General features: G+C 58.2%; 1 protein-coding gene across 1 annotated transcript in view; it reads right to left on the reverse strand.

The window, feature by feature from the left end:
* Window positions 1–8,988: 8,988 nt before the first annotated feature.
* Window positions 8,989–16,138, reverse strand: part of TSPEAR (thrombospondin type laminin G domain and EAR repeats) — a 51,491-nt gene continuing 44,341 nt past the window's right edge. Inside the window, exons 11-13 of the mRNA XM_073887055.1 lie at window positions 13,552–13,739; window positions 11,420–11,521; window positions 8,989–9,142 (exon numbers count right to left, since the gene is read on the reverse strand). Of these exons, the coding sequence (XP_073743156.1) occupies window positions 8,989–9,142; window positions 11,420–11,521; window positions 13,552–13,739 (444 nt within the window). The remainder of the gene's footprint in view (window positions 9,143–11,419; window positions 11,522–13,551; window positions 13,740–16,138) is intronic.

The following is a 16,138-nucleotide window of genomic DNA, read 5'->3' on the forward strand; positions in this document are numbered from 1 at the left end:
GTACCCACAGACACCACACACGATCTCACGTGTGCACCCCATACATGTATGACACATGCACACGACGCAAACAGGTTCACATGTGCAGTCCTATATGCACACGTGCACACACACACTCACGCTCACTACACAGCAGGCAAAGCCACTCACACGCATGGTTGCACACACACGTGCTCACACAGGGCCATACGCTACTCATTCTCATGCCCGCCCCCCTGGCAGGCGGGCACCCCCACTCATTTCTCCCCCAGAGCCCCCTCAGCCTCGCCCACACCGGCTGGAGAGAGGGAGAGTCTTGCCACCTGTCTGACCTGGGGGGGCCTCTGGGCAGATGGCTGGGGGCTCCATGAGCTGGGCTGGGCATGGGGCGGGGGGCAGGGGGCCGGGTGGGCACGCTAGCAGGGAGCAGGCGCTTGACCCCGCTTTGGGGGCGGGGCAGGGCCGGGGTACCGAAGGTCCCAGAGTCAGGAGGGTGCCCAGGCCTGCGGAAGTGGGCAGGAGGTCTGCAGCGGCCCTCAGGCCTCCGGTGGGCCCAGCGCGGGGCTGCCCGCCCTGCAGGGGCAGCGGTAGCACCCAGCGCCAGCCAGCCTGCTCATGAGCAAGCCTCGCGAGTTCTCCCAGTGGCCTGGCGCGGTTGGGAATATTTCCATTTTCAGCTGAGAAACCAAGACTCCGAGGTCTGGAGGGGACAAATGCCCAACTCAGGAGCCAGCTGGGCAGGAATCTGGGCCTCCTGACGCCCGGGCCTGGAAGTTCTCAATCGGGAAGGACAGGCCCGAGTGCTGTCAAAACAGAGGTAGGCCTCGGTTTCGCCCTGGCTCAAAGCACAGGGAGTGTGAGGAGGGGCAGCGGCACGTCCACGGGCCCAGCGAGGCCAGGAGTGCGGGGTCTGCTTGCGTCACCCTGGCCCAGAGGAGCGGGTGCAGGGCTGGCTGCCAGGCCGGCCACCGGGTGCTGCCCGTGACGTTGGCTGTCAAAGCAGCTAGGCTCCTAGTCTGTGCAGACGCGGAGGGGAGACAGCACCCCAGAGCCCTAGGCCCACTGCGCCAAGCTCTCCTGGGGATCCAATGCTCCTGGACAGGGTGGACGGCCGAAGGGAGGGCCACAGACACCGCGGAGGGAGGGACCGGCGTGGGGGCAGTGTGGCCACCAGGGGGCGTCAGCAGGGGGGGACGCGGGGGCACACAGGCTACACGACCGTCCAGGGTCCCCTGAGCTGGCGGGCGCCCAGCTGGGCTGTGACCCGGCTGCCGGGCAGCAGTGGACGGCAGACAGACACGGCGCCGTCCCCGAGCCTCAGCAGGCAGGCCGAGATGGCCACGTGGAGGAAGAAGAGCACGGGTCCGGAAAGATGGGGGGACCGTGCACCCACCCAGCTCGTGAGTGGTTGTGGCCGTGTGGCTCCAGGACAGTCTGCGGGCTGGGGCGTCGCCCCTGGAAAGTGTCTTCCCGAGACAAGCCCACCCGGCTCCCAGCCAGCCCGCGGGGCTGAGGGGCATGCTCAGGCAGCCCTGCCGCCCTCCCCTCCTCCCCCTCCCCCTTCCTCCCCCTGCCCCCTCCCTTCCTCACCCTGCTCCCCTCCCCCAACAGAGGCTTTCGGAAGGGCAGGGAGGAGGACCCTGGGGCGTCTCTGAGCGGTGGTCATCTCGGTGCGGGACTTCCCTGAGGGCCGGTTGTCCGAGCCTGTGTGCAGGGCGAGTCCCCCGGCACAGCTCTGAGGCGCTGCCCCTGGCAGGCCCCACCGGGGCGTCCCTCCATCCGCGCGGGAGCTGCAAGTGGCTCCCTTGGGCAGGCACACACTGTCCTGCTCGCCGGAGCCCTCAGCTGCCCACACTCTCTCAGGCAGCACCCCTCTGCGCCCACTGCTGGGCACCGACCAGGGTGGGCCGAGCTCGGCCAGGGGCTGGTTCCTGCTGTCTCTGCGGGCTTCGTGGTGCTGACCAGAGGGCGGCCCTGCGTGCGGTCGGCCAGAGCCAGGTCCCCACCAGCCTCCCCTGCTCTGCAGTCTCTCCAGAGCCACGGGCTGGAACTGCTGGAGCAAGGGCTGGGAATGGACGCCAGACCTCTGTCCTTGCCCTGGGCCGAGAATCAGAGCCTGTCAGTCGGATGCCGCAATAATGAGGACACCGAGCCTGAGGTTTTCCAAGCCTAACTCGCATCACCAACAGACAGGAACCACTCGGCTGAGTTTTTAATGGCGTAGCAGGCCCACGGGATGGACCGGGCAGGTCCTGTCACCACGACAGGTCTGGGAGCACCTGCCCCTGGGACGCCCATGACGACCTTGGGGGCGTTAACTCCCCAGAATTCAAGCCTGTTTTCCTCTGCTGTGAATGTTTGCTCACGCCCTTTGCTCTGGTTCCTGTGAGGGCCTCATAGTGAGTGCTCCTCAGACCGCGGGGCAGAGGGTCAAGCCCTGGACGGACCAGCATGCTGGCCTTTCAACTTTACTTTGTGATAGTAAAAATGCAACGTTATCTATTTGACAAATACGTCATCTTCCCTTTTCATTTACTGCCATTGTTTTTACCTCTAAAGCTTCCATCCCAATAGAAAGAAAAAATTCTATTCCGGAATCTTTTTATTTCTGACATCTGGAACTTGAACTTTCCAAACTTGCGCCAAGACCAAATTGAATTGGTTTAGTATAATTTAAAACCTGCAGGCCAGGGTTTCCCTCATTTTTTCGAAGTATTTTTGCATATTGATTCTTCGAAATGTTCTGTGGATCACTCCATTCACCATCAAAAGTGGCAGCGTTTGGATTCTGGTCGGCGGGCACCAAAACCACACAGTAACTCGGGGAACAGTGACAGTGCTAGGATGTCAGCGAGGGTGTGTCCAAATCCTTACTCACCTCCCGGAATCCGATTTTTGTGGTTTCCTTAGTTTATCTCTAAGGGGTTGGGATGGTTTTCACCAGGCCCTGTCTGTGCATGGGGCAACCACTGGGTGCACACGCTCTGTTGGATGAGACCGTGAGGGTCCTGACTGAACGCAGCTCTGCCGCTCCCCCTGCGCAGGACAGCTCTTGAGGGATAGATGGGGGTCTGGGACCCGCAGGAGGAGTCTCAGCTGTTCCAGTGGTGGAAGTGGGGAGGGATCAAAGCCCCCAGGGGTGCTGGGCCCTCAAAGACGCGCCCATCTTTGAATCCCCAGAACCTGTGACTATATTAGGTCCCATAGCAAGGTGGGATTAGGGTTGCTGGCCAGCGGGCCTTGGGAAAGTGTGGGCCTGATTGTTGTAGGTGGAAGGGGGAGGCAGACAGAGGGCAGAGAGCCCCCGACTGCTGGCTGGGAAGATGGGAGAGGAGCCCCCAGCTGAGGAAGGCAGCGGGCTTCTAGAAGCTGGAGGAGACAGGAAGGGATTCTCCCCTGGGGCCCACAGAAGGCGTGCAGCCCGCCCACACCTTGACTTTGGCCTGGTGAGACCCAGCTGGGACCGCTGCGCCCCAGAGCTGTAAGATAATACAGTCCTGTTGCTTTAGGCCACTAGCGTGTGGCCACTTGTGACAGTGGCCACCGGAGACTACCACGGGGCCAGCCTGTTGTTTTGTGGACGTGGCAGGCAGCGTCTGTCTCTCTGGGGCTCCGCTGTCCTCTCTCTGTGGAAATGAAGCAGGACAAGTTGGGCTTGGGCCCTTCTACGCACTTACGGGCCGACTGAACTCACGAAATTCTCCCACTCGTTCTAGCAGGTGCCTACTGACCCTCGTGCTTTTCCCCTGGGGAAAGGCCAGACCACATGACTCCGGGGTGCACACGGCGCCACAGCCCGGCTTTTGGAGTTGCTGGTTATAAAGCCGTGTCATCACCTACCCTGAGACCCAGCAGCCCCGCTCCTGGATACGCAGCTACAGAAGTGACCACACGCACTGGGCACGGAGCTCAGTGACGTTTGCCACAGCCCCAAATGGGAAAACACCCAAAAGCCAATCAATAGGAGAACAGATAAACAAGTGACGGCCTCGTCATAGGAGGGGATAAAGCAACAAAAATGAGCAGTAAAATCAACAGTAAGAGGGGCGCCTCCGGCATCTGCCTCTGACTCAGGTCATGATCCCAGGGTCCTGGGATCCAGTTCCTCTTCGGGCTCCCTGCTCAGCTGGGAGTCTGCTTCTTCCTCTGCCTCTCCCTCTGTGCACTCTCTCTGTTTCTCAAATAAATAAATAAAATCTTTAAAAAAAAATAAAATAAAATCGGCACTAAGAACGAACGAAGTGCAGATGCAACAACACGGACACGTCTCCAACCGCGGGGCTGAGAGACGGGGGCACACAGAACCCAAGCCGCGAGCCGCGAGCCCGCCTGAAGGAAATCCGAAGATGACAGAGCTTGCCGGTGACAGAGGGCAGGCGGTGGCGTGGTGGGGGATTGGACTGGGGCACAAGGGGCCTTGGGGGGCCAGAAAGGCTCGAGCCTTGTTTGGGAGGGGCTGTCTGGATTTATACAAGGGGCAAAACTCCCTGAACAGGACTCTTAGGTCTGTGCCTCTCAATTAAATAAAATTAAATAAATTAAATAAAAATAAAATAAAACTAAAGGTAAAATTTTAAATTTGCTTCAGAGTCACAGAGCCACACGTCTTGCTGATATGCTCTGCTCTCCTCCAGGCTTGCTGACGTGCTGCTACCATGCCAGATGATTCCCAAGGCTCTAAGAAGAAACGGTCCTTCCAGGAGTGAGGAAACCCCCCTGGGCGTTCTGTGTTACTGATCGCTTTGATTTGCTAGCATGTGGTTTAAATCAATGCATCTATGTTCAACCGTAGGGCAGCCTTTTTCTTTCACAGGTGATTTTCAGTATGCCAACTTTGTTTAGGAAAACATCCTTGAGCAGCTAAGTGGCGATGAGGCAGGGCCAGCCATAACCCGCTCCCGTGGGCAGGAGCTATGGGCCATGCGGTGTCCACACCCTGCCATCCTGCCACAGCCCCGGGGGGAGGGGGCTCCCTATTTTACACAAGAGAGACCCCAGGAGACCAAGGGTGAGGGGGTTTGGTGACTTGCTCGAGTGCACACAGTAAGGGGAAGAACCAGGCCTTGAACCCCTCATCCGACTGGAAAGCTGTGCACTGCACAATCCCACTGTATTGTGTCTTCTCAGCAAAGTACACCTAGAGCAGGGGAAGGCTGGGAGCGTCTGGGGCACCTGCGCCATGGGGAAGGCTGGGAGCACCTGCATCGTGGGGAACGCTGGGAGCCCCCGGGGGCACCCTCACCACCAGGAAGGCTGGGAGTGCCTGGAGCACCTGCACCGTGGAGACGGCTTGGGAGCCCATAAAGAATGGGCCCGAAGTTCCAGAGGAGGAGCTAGACACAAAGGAGTTGGCACACATGTGAGCTCTGAACTTCTCTAAGTGTTGTGCGATGAAGTGCGACCAGGTTTAGAGAGAGGGGTGTCTTTTGTGCGGTGGAGTTTGGGGGTGGGGGCTTCTGTTGGCCTGAGTCAGGGAGGGCCTCTCGGAGGGGCCGGGTGAGGGAATGCTGAGGCAAGGGACAAGAATGCCAGCCTGGAAAGGAGCATGTGAATGACCTGGGTGCGGGGAGGCGGGCGCAGCCTGAGGGACTGGGCATGGGCGGAGGAGAGGAGAAGACAGCAGGGTCATGCGGGGCCTTGAGGCTCACCACGAGGAATCTGGGTTTTAGCCTCTGGAGCTTAGTCGTGGCTGGGACTGTGTGGCCATGTGTGTGTCCGCAGGCCAGGCGGGGCAGCTGGCACATAGTGGGCACTTAGTGTGAGCAGACAACCATTGCCACCTGGACCGTCAGCCGGTGCTGAACTTCAGCTGAGCCAGGCCCCAGGGGAGCCGCCCAAGACAGCACTTGGCTAGAAGGGACTGGAAGACGTGTGCACACCTGTGTGTGTGTGCACGTGTGTGAGAGTGGGTGTGGGCATGAGTGGGTGTGCATGCGGGAGGCTGTGCATGTGTGTGGCAGAGGCCGAGGGCTGTGTTGGTGGTGGTGAGGTTCAGAGGTGCCTGGAAGAGGAGCCCATCACGCCGGAAGCCATGACCGCTGAGCACGAGGAACTTGCCGGCGCTCCTCCACTTACTGACCGGACAGACTGTGAAAGAGGCAAAGTCCCATCCTGGCTGCACCGGTGGGACTGGCCGTGCTGAGCCTTGTTCGGGTTTAGGAGGGAGCCTGGAAGTGAGGAGGGCCGGCAGAAACTGCCGCGGACAGTATTTCTCCAGGAAATCACGACTTCGAAGACATGACCTTATTTATCACGGTGAAGGCCCTTGAAGAGAATCCCATGGATTGACAAAAGGTGCCCGGCTCGGCAAACCCCAGACTACTGCCCCGTTGAAGGATAGCACTGCTTTCAACATGACAAGAATGTGGTCGCGTCAAATCACACGCAAATTCACACGAAACCGCATGCCGCCTTGCAAACGTTCCACAGGACAGAAACCAGAAGAGCTTACTTGAAAAGATGTAAATATTTTAACGTTCTGTCCATTTCCCCTCTTGTTTGCATTCATAATTTAAACAAATCTTGATTTACATTTTTCTGTTTCCACCCAGGAGAACAGACATCAGATATTGTGCCGAGGACGTGGTGGCCACTGTTTGTGGGCTGAGCCCCGGGCGGGGATGCGGTTGCTCCCTCTGTGTGTGCCGCTGCGTCACCTGCCTCCTTCCTCCCTGGGGGCCACCCCGGCCCCCGGCCCCCGGCCCCCGGCCCCCAGGGCGAGCCAGACACCACAGCGACCCCAGCTGGGCCGAGAGGAAGCTGGTGCATGTCTGTCCAGGTCACTCCAGGGAGAGAGGAGCTGCGTGGGACGGTGCCCAGCTGGCCATCCCCTGTGGGTAAACTGAGGCTGGGTGATTGGGAAATAGCATGTGGAACCAAACACAAGACGTCCTGACTCCTGAGTGCTTTGTCTGTCAGCCCATTGTGCTTGCCAGGGCTCTCTCTGCAGAGCATCCGCACCGACGGGACGGATTTGGGAGGGGGAAGAGCTTTGTCACAAGGTGCAGAGGGTTTCAGAGGCTGCTGAGGGCCGCCGGCCTGGGGGACAACAGGCAGGGCCAAAGGTGCATCTCCAGTCTGAAGGCGGGCTGCTGGAGAATCCCCCTTGCTTGGGGAGGCTGCTTGATCACTCCAACCCTGCCTCCCACTGACTGGGGAGAACCCTGCTTTGTGGAAAGCCGTCTGCTTTACCCAGAGTCCTCTGACTTGTGTTAATCTCACCCAGAAACCCCCTCTGAGTTGACACATAGAGTCATCGCGGGGCGGCCACCCCAGCCCGTGATTGCCTTGACTCTCCTCTTTGTGTCACGTCTCAGATAAAATCAGAACCCGCCCCCACCAGCAGACCCTCAGAGGGTCTTGTCCGCCACAGCCCCTCCAAAGAGTGCAGACAGATGGAGCAAACCAAAGCACAGGATGCCCATTCGAATCTGAACTTCAAGGAAACCACAAACATACTTTAGTAGATGTTCTGTGCAGGATTGGTGATCTATGTCAACTAAAAAAAAAAGCACCTGTTATTTATCTGTGATTCAAATGTAACTAGAGGTCCTGCATTTTTAGGCAGCGCCCTCAGCTGGCTTCCCTGGACCAGCGGACCCGCGGCTGTCACCATAGCCATGTGGCCCAGACACCCTGGGGCCCCAGAACCCCACCCCCTGCCCTTTGTGGTTCTCCCTGGGAGGGATGTCCTATCTGAGATCAGCCCCAGCCCTCCCGGAGGCACACAGCCCACTACTGGCCTGAAGGGGGCTCTAGAAAAATCCCAGCTTTTGGAAGTGAAGAGGGCCCAGCTTCTAGTCGGGAAATCCCCATCTGGCCCAGCCTGAGGCCCAGCTTTCCTTCCTGGGAGTGGGTAGGATGGGCACTCGGTTCTGACACGCGTGTGGCCCTGGGAAGCCAGGCTGCGGCTTGCTGGAGCCACACTGTGCCCCTTGCTCTGTGACCTTGGGCAAAGATCACCGAGAATTTCAAGACAGAAGCGGCAGAGCGTTGAAATAAGTGTGGGCCCCTGAGCAGCCCGGCTCCATCTCCCCTCCCAGGCCTTCACTCTCCCAGAGCCCGTGGCCATGGGTAATGGCACAGGCTTGGCCTCGCCCCACCCCCGGTCTCCCGGCTGTGTGCGGACCCCACGGGGCCGCCCCAGCAAAGCCTCCAGCACACAGCACTGATTTACATCCAGGAGCCCTGCCTGGTGGAGGGAGGGCACCTCGTGGTGAGGGCACCTCCCCTCCCCCCCTGGTTCCCAGGGAAGCAGGAAGCCCCCGCCTGCTGTAGGGTTGGGGCGTCAGACTTGAGAGGAGCTGAGCGAGCGCAGCCCCGAGGAGGCGTTCCAAGTCCATCCTGCATGCCCACGAGGCCAGCTGCAGTGACTGGGGAGCTGGCCGGCGTGCACAGCCGCATGGACCCCATGACGGGCCCGGTCTCCCATGGGTGGGACACCTGACCGGCACCCCTTGTGATTCCTCACCTAAACCAACCCCCACTGCATTCCTGGGGAAACTGAGGCCAGAGGAAGCAGCTCCCTATAGTTCTGGGAGACTAGAGCCTCAAAGGCCCACGGCCCCGTGGCGGTGGAGCGTGTCCTGCTGCCTCGTGACCTGTTTACGGAGGGCTGTTCCCCAGACACACGCAGACACTGCCATGCTTTGGGTAAAGAGCGTCATAAATATATTTCTGTATAGATAGAATACAATAAATAGCTGGTACAAAACACTAAAACAGCCTTGAGCCCGCTTCCGCATCTGGGCTGGCCAGGGGAGCCGGGAGAGGGCCACCGCGGACGGTGATGGGGCCCCACTGGTTTTGAGGTAACATTTTGTGTGAACTTTCCTTTTAAAGAGAAATCCCGGCAGGACGCGCAGGGGCTCCAGCGGGCCACCTGCCCGGCCGCCCCGTCTGGCCGCCATGGTTACCAGGTCAGCGAGGCGGACAGGTGTCCCGCGGCGTGGGTCGGGGACGGCGAAACGCTGGCTTCCCCAGGCCTCTGGGCGGGGTGCGGGGGTGCCATCAGCCCGTCCTCAGCTTCAGTACGCGGGAGCGGGGCTCCTTGGCGCTGGAGTAGAGGAGGTAGGAGCCGGCCGCGGTGCGGAACGCCTCCCAGTCCCTGCAGCCGAAGGTCGGGAGGCTGTGCACGGCCACAAAGCCCTCGTAGCCCTGCCACCTGTGGGAGACGCAGGGTCAGCCTCGCCCCTGCAGGCCCAGCAGGGAAGCACAGTGGCGCCCTCTCCAGGCCTGCACCTGTCCCTCCGCCCCCCCCCCACCCCAGCTGCACAAGCTCCCCGCGCCATACTCAGCCTGCAAAGAGGGAACCTGAGGCCTGGAATGGGCCCCCTGCCCTGTCCAAGACCCCGCAGCTCTGGGCAGGGGGACACGGACGGGATCCTGGCCGTGCCAGAAGGTTGATTGTCGGGGCTGAGCTGGAACCTCCCCCTGCTCCCGGGGCCGGTGTGGACGGCGAGCGCGTGCCCCCAAACACACACCTGTCACCACACCGGCGTGGCGCCCCTCTGTTTTCAAAGCGGGTAGCAGCTCCTGGCACAGCGCTGGGCGGCCCGCCCCCACCCCCCTGCCTGTCATGCCTCCCGCAGAGCCAGCGGTTCTAGGCTTTGCCCCCCTAAAGGGATCCACGGGCGGGGGGTTCTTGAGGGTGAGTCCCTAGGGCGGGGCGCCTGGGTCAAAGGGCAGGAGTGTTTTCATTTGGGTATTTGTCCAGGTGACTACCCGGGAGGCTGGGTGGTTCCTGCCCGCATGGCCTCTGTGTGCCATCCTCCGGCTTCGAAGAAACAACTCTTCATGTTCGCTCACAGTTTTTGCATTTTCTTCCTGTCATTCTGTTCATATCCTTGCCCATGTCTCCCAATTAAGACAGGCTTTTATCAATTTGTACGGGTTGCTTTTCTGTCAAATGTGTGGTCAGTTGTTTTCTTTGATTTTGAATGGGATGCTTTTTCCGCAGAAACCCTGAAGGTTAGGGAGTCGCCCTGGTGGCCTCCGCAGGCCTCGTTTGAGGAGGTCCCCGCGACTTCCCGTGCAGCTGTGCGGTCAAAGTCACCTTAGCCTTTCCGCTAATGTTTCTGCTGTTTAAGTTTTTACATCTAGATTGTTAATCCCTGTGAAGTGTATTTCTCTACATGATGTGAAGCAGGCTACAGCTTTGTTTCCCTCCAGACGGACGGGAAGTTACCTACAAGTACGCGTCCTTTTTCCACTGACTGGAAACACGACACCGATCGCGTTGCAGGATGTAAACCGCGGGCTCTCCTCCGGGCTGCGCGCTTCTCCACCTGCATGCTTACTTTCGGCAGAAACCATCCGCTGTCTCCAAGCGACGGGAGCCCCCTTCACTATTCTTCTTTTTCAAAATTTTCTTGGCGACCTTTGAAAATCTATGCTTCCACATGAATTTTAAAAACTCCTTTGTCATGTTGAAAACTCTACTTTCTAATAAGTTAGAAAGTCTAAAGAAAATCGGTGGTTTTTCTGGTAAGGTACAGACGACTCAGATTGTCTGGAGAGGAGGTGAAAAGACTGGTTGCACCAGTAACCATGGGAGAAATTGGGGAAGTTGCTCGAGAGACACCCCTGCAACGGAGCCAAGCCCAGGAGGCTTTATAGCCGAATTTAAGCTAACCGCAGAGAAAAGAGAACCTACTCTCTGAACTACCCCAGTCTGTGGGTGTAGGTGGAAAACTCTGCATGTGTATTATTGAGTTGGGCTCCAGATCAAATGGGATAAGGGTAAGTCCCCAAAAGAAAACTGCAGTCCAACTCGTGCGCTATTATGGACGCAAACACTTGAAGTCAGTCCCATGCGCTGGGGAGACGGCGGCGTCCTGAGCCGTCGAGATTGTTCTTGAATTTCTAGCTAATTAAGAAAACTAGTAAGGAGCACAAACATTAGAGATCAGGAGGCAGAGTGGCTTGTACTCACGGATGTAATTATACCCCTAGAAGTTCCACAAGACTCTTCTTAAGAAAAGCTAGCAGACCTGAGATGATAATTTGGTTAACGGTTAACTCATGATAAGCAGCTGGAAATGGAAAGGAAAAGACCCCAGGTATTGTACTCACAAAACTTGAAAGCCTCCCTGAGTGAATTTAATGCTAAGGCCCAGCGCCTATATGAGGACACGCAAACCCGTATTGAAGGGATAAAGGGAGAGACCCACCACAGTCCTGGACGGGAACATCTCATAGAATAAAATACCAAGAACTCTCAAAGTACGGTGTTGGAAGTCTGTAGCACGGGCCAGAATCCAGAGGTGGCGCGCGTCAGCGTGATCCACGGGCCACCTGTCCAACCCCAGGGCGTGACCCAGGCTCAGCCTGCAACTAACTACAGCGGGTGGTCACCTGCCCTGCAGGGAAGGCCAATACCCTCAATGGCCCAGGGAAACTCAGGTGACGAGGAAGGGGGCAGCCTTTGGAGGCTCTTTACCTGTAAATAATACTGTTTACAGAGAAGGTGTTTCCATCAAAGGAGTTGGCAACCACCAGGAAATAATCTTCTCCCACCGAGAAAAACTCCCAGTCCAGAGCACTGTGGAGACAGGGGGGCAGACGTGAGTGAAGCCCGGGGCACCGGCTCCAAGCCAGTCCTCCTAATCCCAGAACCCAGGGGCCCCGTGCCACCCCAAGAGCCAGAGTGATTTTCTCACACGTTGAATTGGGTCTATTCCAGGGAAGGGCAAACCAGTTGTTTAAAATTTTTTTAAACACTTTAAAAATTTATAAAATACAACTCGCATGACCTGTGCTGTCTTAACCATCCTCAAGTGTACGGTTCGGTGGTGCTGAGTACGTTCATTACACCGTGCGACCATCACCAGCATCCGTCTGCAGGACACTCTTACCTTCCCAAACCCAACCTCTGTTCCTGTTAAACACTGACCAGCTCCCCCAGCCCTGCGCCCCCACCCTACCCTCTGTCTCTGAGTTTGAGTGCTCGGGGGGCCTCGTACTGGTGGAGTTACACCGTATTTGGTGCCGGCCCATCTCATTGAACATGGTGTCCCCAAGGTCTGTGTGTGGTGGCCTAGGTCACTGTCCCTCCCTTTAAGGCTGGATGATACCCCGCTATGTGGAGGGACCCGTTTGCTCATCCGTTCATCCATCCGTAGACAGTGGGCTCGCTCAGTTCTGTGGTGGAATGTGGGCCAAATCTCTCACTCTAAAGCAGTGGAAGGAATCGGAGAAGAGGTCCCAAGCCTGCAGTCACTCCAGGGGGGTGTGTAGGACCCCCACCCCCCGCCAGAGGCAGGGTTTGAGGACACTGGCTGTGAGGTCACCCATTTGCCCTGTGGCTCCTTGCCTGATACTGGTTCGGGGACCGACAGAGAAACGTTCTCCTACGTTCAGAAGCTGTATTTCTTACTGCAAACCCATGTGCTGCATTCTTCTGAGGTGGGGAAGCCGGGCCCCCCGCATGCAGCAAGCAGGGCTCAGCTGGACGCCGGAGGCCAGGCCTGTGCGTCTGTGTGCGGCCGCTCAGAGCTGTGGCCTGTTCAGGCAGCAGAAGGCCACCCTCTCTCAGTGGACACTTGCCTCCAGGTCCCTTTCCTGTGGGGACCGAGGGCGCTGGCCTTGAGCAGGGGCTCAGATGGGCCCCTGGGACATTCAGGGGCAGGGCTGAGGCCAGCAGGGGCCCCACCTCTGCCCTCTTCCACCAGCAGGACCGTATCTGGGCCACCTCAAGTAATGACCAGCTATGATTCTACGATTCAGCGCCAAAGTAATGATTATAACCAGTATTGACTCTATGATTCAGCCCCTGCTGTGCTCCCTGAGGCGCGGCCACGGGTGGCGGGCATGCGGTGCCGTGGGCATGCGTCCACCGGCCGAGATGGGGAGAAGCAAGCAGACTCACACTGTCTGCATCGCGGCTCCTACCAGACGCCGGGTTTGCTTGAGCGCAGCAGGAAGTGAGCCGTCTGGCCGTGAGTCCCTGCTGGGCCCCCAAAGCAGGTGTATTTCCACTCTACGGAGCCACGCCATTCGGTCAAAGGTGGAAAGAACCCAAATGTCCATCAGCGGGCGAGGGATGGGGTCCACGAATGGATCCACCCGCACGATGGAATATCACTCAGCCCGGAAAAGCCACCATGTGGAGGAACCTTGAGACCATGGCCAAGGAGAGCAGCCGGGCACCAGAGGTTGCCTCCCCCATGATTCCACGCGGACGAAACGTCCAGGACTGGGAACGAAGGTAGACGGCTGGCTGCCGGGGCAGGAGGGGGTATGACAGCTGAATGGTGGGGGTTTCCTCTTGGGGTGATGAGAACGGCCTAAAACCACCTGGTGGTGGTTGCACAGATCTGTGGCTTTAATAAAAATCACTGAACTGCAGCAGACAGACAGACAGACGAGCGCACAGTTGGAAAGCAAGTAGAGCCAAGGTAACAAATAGGAGCCCCAAAGTCGCTGCGGCTGCAGGAGCTTCGCACACGCGGCGCCGTGAGGCCACAGTGCACCCCGACAGACGTGGGCGCGCGGCTCTGGGATCACTGCCAGGCTCCGGCCGAGCCGCTCCCTGGACCCTGCCCTTCCCGCCCGCCCCGCCACAAGGCAAACCTGCAGGTGGGAATCTCCTGGAACTTGACGAAGGTCTGCGCGGTGACATTCAGCTCGTAGATGACCGAGTTGACGACGTAGGAATCATTGTGCACCTGCATCTCCACGTCATAGCTGTGACTGTTAGCGACCGCCAGGAAGACCCTCTCTCCAATGTGGAACACCTCCCAGTCTGCAGCGCCGAACGTCTGAGAGCAAGAAGGAGGGACGGGCGACCCTCAGCAGTGTCCCAGCGCTGCCCCGGGGCCACAGAGCTAACCCACAGACACGGCTCGGGCACCCACAGCGCGGCAGGTCCCAGACCGGCGGCGCTCCCCCATCTGGCTTTGCTCACCTCCCAGCCTCACTACCTGTCATGAGTGTGGGCTCCCAAACGCACCCAAACCCAAAGAGATCATCTGTGCAAAGTGCTTCTCAGCCTTCCGTGCCTCCCACTCCCCTACGCCTGATGCTGCCTGTCCTGCAAGGTCCAGCTGCTAAAACACGTCTTCCAGGGAGCCCTCCCTGCTTCCTCCGGTCCCAGCTCTGACCTCCGAAGCAACCTCTAGACACTTGTGTTTCGGACCACATGAGGTTTTCTCTGGACTCCATCAACAGCTCCATCTCTGGGCTCCCATGCATGCTGTTCCACCATAAATCACTTATCAGCCTCGAGGGTGAGGTGCGCATGGAAAAACAGGGCTGGTATGCGAATGGCGAGCTGTGGAGCCTTTGCCCAGAGCTCAAGCTGCATGAACTGATTTGCATGTGGGGCTCACGAGGAGGACGTTTATGTCCAGGGTGTGGCCAGCATCTCAGGGATTATGGTGGGACAGGTCCACAGGGAAGGAGAGGACCAGAGGAGTCCAGATCTAGGCTCTGAGTCTGAGCCCTGAAGAGAGAGGGTGGGGGTGGAAATGGGTGGAGACATTTTTCTGGGGAAACAAAGGGTCGGTGCACGGAGAGGCCCTTTGGGCAACCACATAGGAAGACCACAAATGGTGGGGGTCGAGCAGCAGAGGGAGAGTGTGGCTCCCCGTGGTGGGTCTGTGGCTGATGGAAGAGCTTGCTAATGCCCTCGGGGAGCCTGAGCCACAGGGAGTGACGCTGCTGGGCGCTCCGTTCCCATGTCAGCAGAAAGGGGGTTCCATTGTCCCCATCTGTCCCCATGGGCTGCAGAAGCTGCAGTGGCTCACTTTGCATTGAAATTGTCTTTGAAAGTTTGCCTCCTGACTTTCAGCTTCTGATGCAGGCTACCGTGGCCCTCCTGCTGATAGCGATTACAAACACAGTTGTGTGGGCAACCTTTTGAAGGTTCTGGACAGTGGCCAAGGGCAGGCAGACACTGGAGGGGCCATGACCCCTGAACCAAGGGAATCACATGCACATGGTTCATGTTTGTCTGACTTTCCCTCTGAGGACTCCTCACCCCATGCCACATGACCATGGCACTCGAGTGGGTGCGGCAGGCTGGCTGGCTGGGGGTCCCCAGGAGAGAGTCTGGAGCTTCCAAAATGGCTAGAAATGGCAGGGGAATATCCAAGAGAGGAGGGAGCCCCAGAAGGGGGAGCCCCAAATTCACCACGTTAACCTCTCTCAAGTTTTTGTCCAGCTCCTGAGCTGCACACCTGGGGCCAGTGTCCAGGGACCCAGGGACAAACAAGTCGAGAGGCTGGAGGCTCATGCAGAAGGCAGGTGTGATCTACAACTGAGAGAAAAAACTGAACAGAAATGTACGAACAGCCACAAACACTGAAGCTGGCAGACGCAGACTCTCCGATGAGTCCGACGAGAGCCTCTGGGGAAATACGCACGCGGCGAGCAAGGAATGGGGACGTCCGGGCAGCTGTCAACACCACAGCAGCAGAAGAGCAATCCCGTGACTGAAAGGTAATATCTAGATTCAAACATTCATGGGATGGGACCGACAGCCCCCTGGCCGTCCAGAAGGGACAATCGGGGAACCGAAGGGACACCAACAGGAATTACCCAAATGGAAGCACACAAAGGGGAAAAAGGTTCTCACACACGTGAACAGAACCCATGCTCCATGGGACGATATGAGGCGACCTAACCCACAGGTGAGTGGAGTTCCCAAAGGAAAGGAAAAGAGAAGACAGAAGGAAACATTTACATGCATGAGGGCTAAAATGTTTCCAAATTTGATTAAAAACACCAAACCACAGATCCAAGAAGATCAGAGACCCAGAGGAGAATAAATAAAGATCCACGCCTGGACAAAGGCAGCTGACAAAGAAGACAGAGCGAGAAGCCTGAAGGCAGCGGGAGAAGACACATCTGGGACCACAGGGCGCAGCGACACCACGGAGGAGGGAAGCTCAGCGTTCACGGAAAAACATCCTCAGCGTCATCGAACGGAAAACATGTAAGCCCTGAATTCTAAAACCAGTGAAAATAGCCTTCACAAATGAAGGCCAGCTAAGGTCATTTTCAGACAGACTGACAGAACGAATTGCCAGGGGGCCCGCTTTACGGGGAAGGCTGGAGGCAGCCGCGGGGGCAGGCGAGCGTGTGCGGGCGGATGCGCGGCCCCCCGGGAGGTGAGCTCAGGGCGCACGCGGACCGCGGAGTGTGCACGGGTGGCGAG

This window comes from Callorhinus ursinus, unplaced genomic scaffold (genome assembly GCF_003265705.2).
Source record: "Callorhinus ursinus isolate GAN/ISIS: 27379988/994484 unplaced genomic scaffold, GSC_fseal_2.0 scaffold75, whole genome shotgun sequence".
Classification (NCBI taxonomy): Eukaryota; Metazoa; Chordata; class Mammalia; order Carnivora; family Otariidae; genus Callorhinus; species Callorhinus ursinus.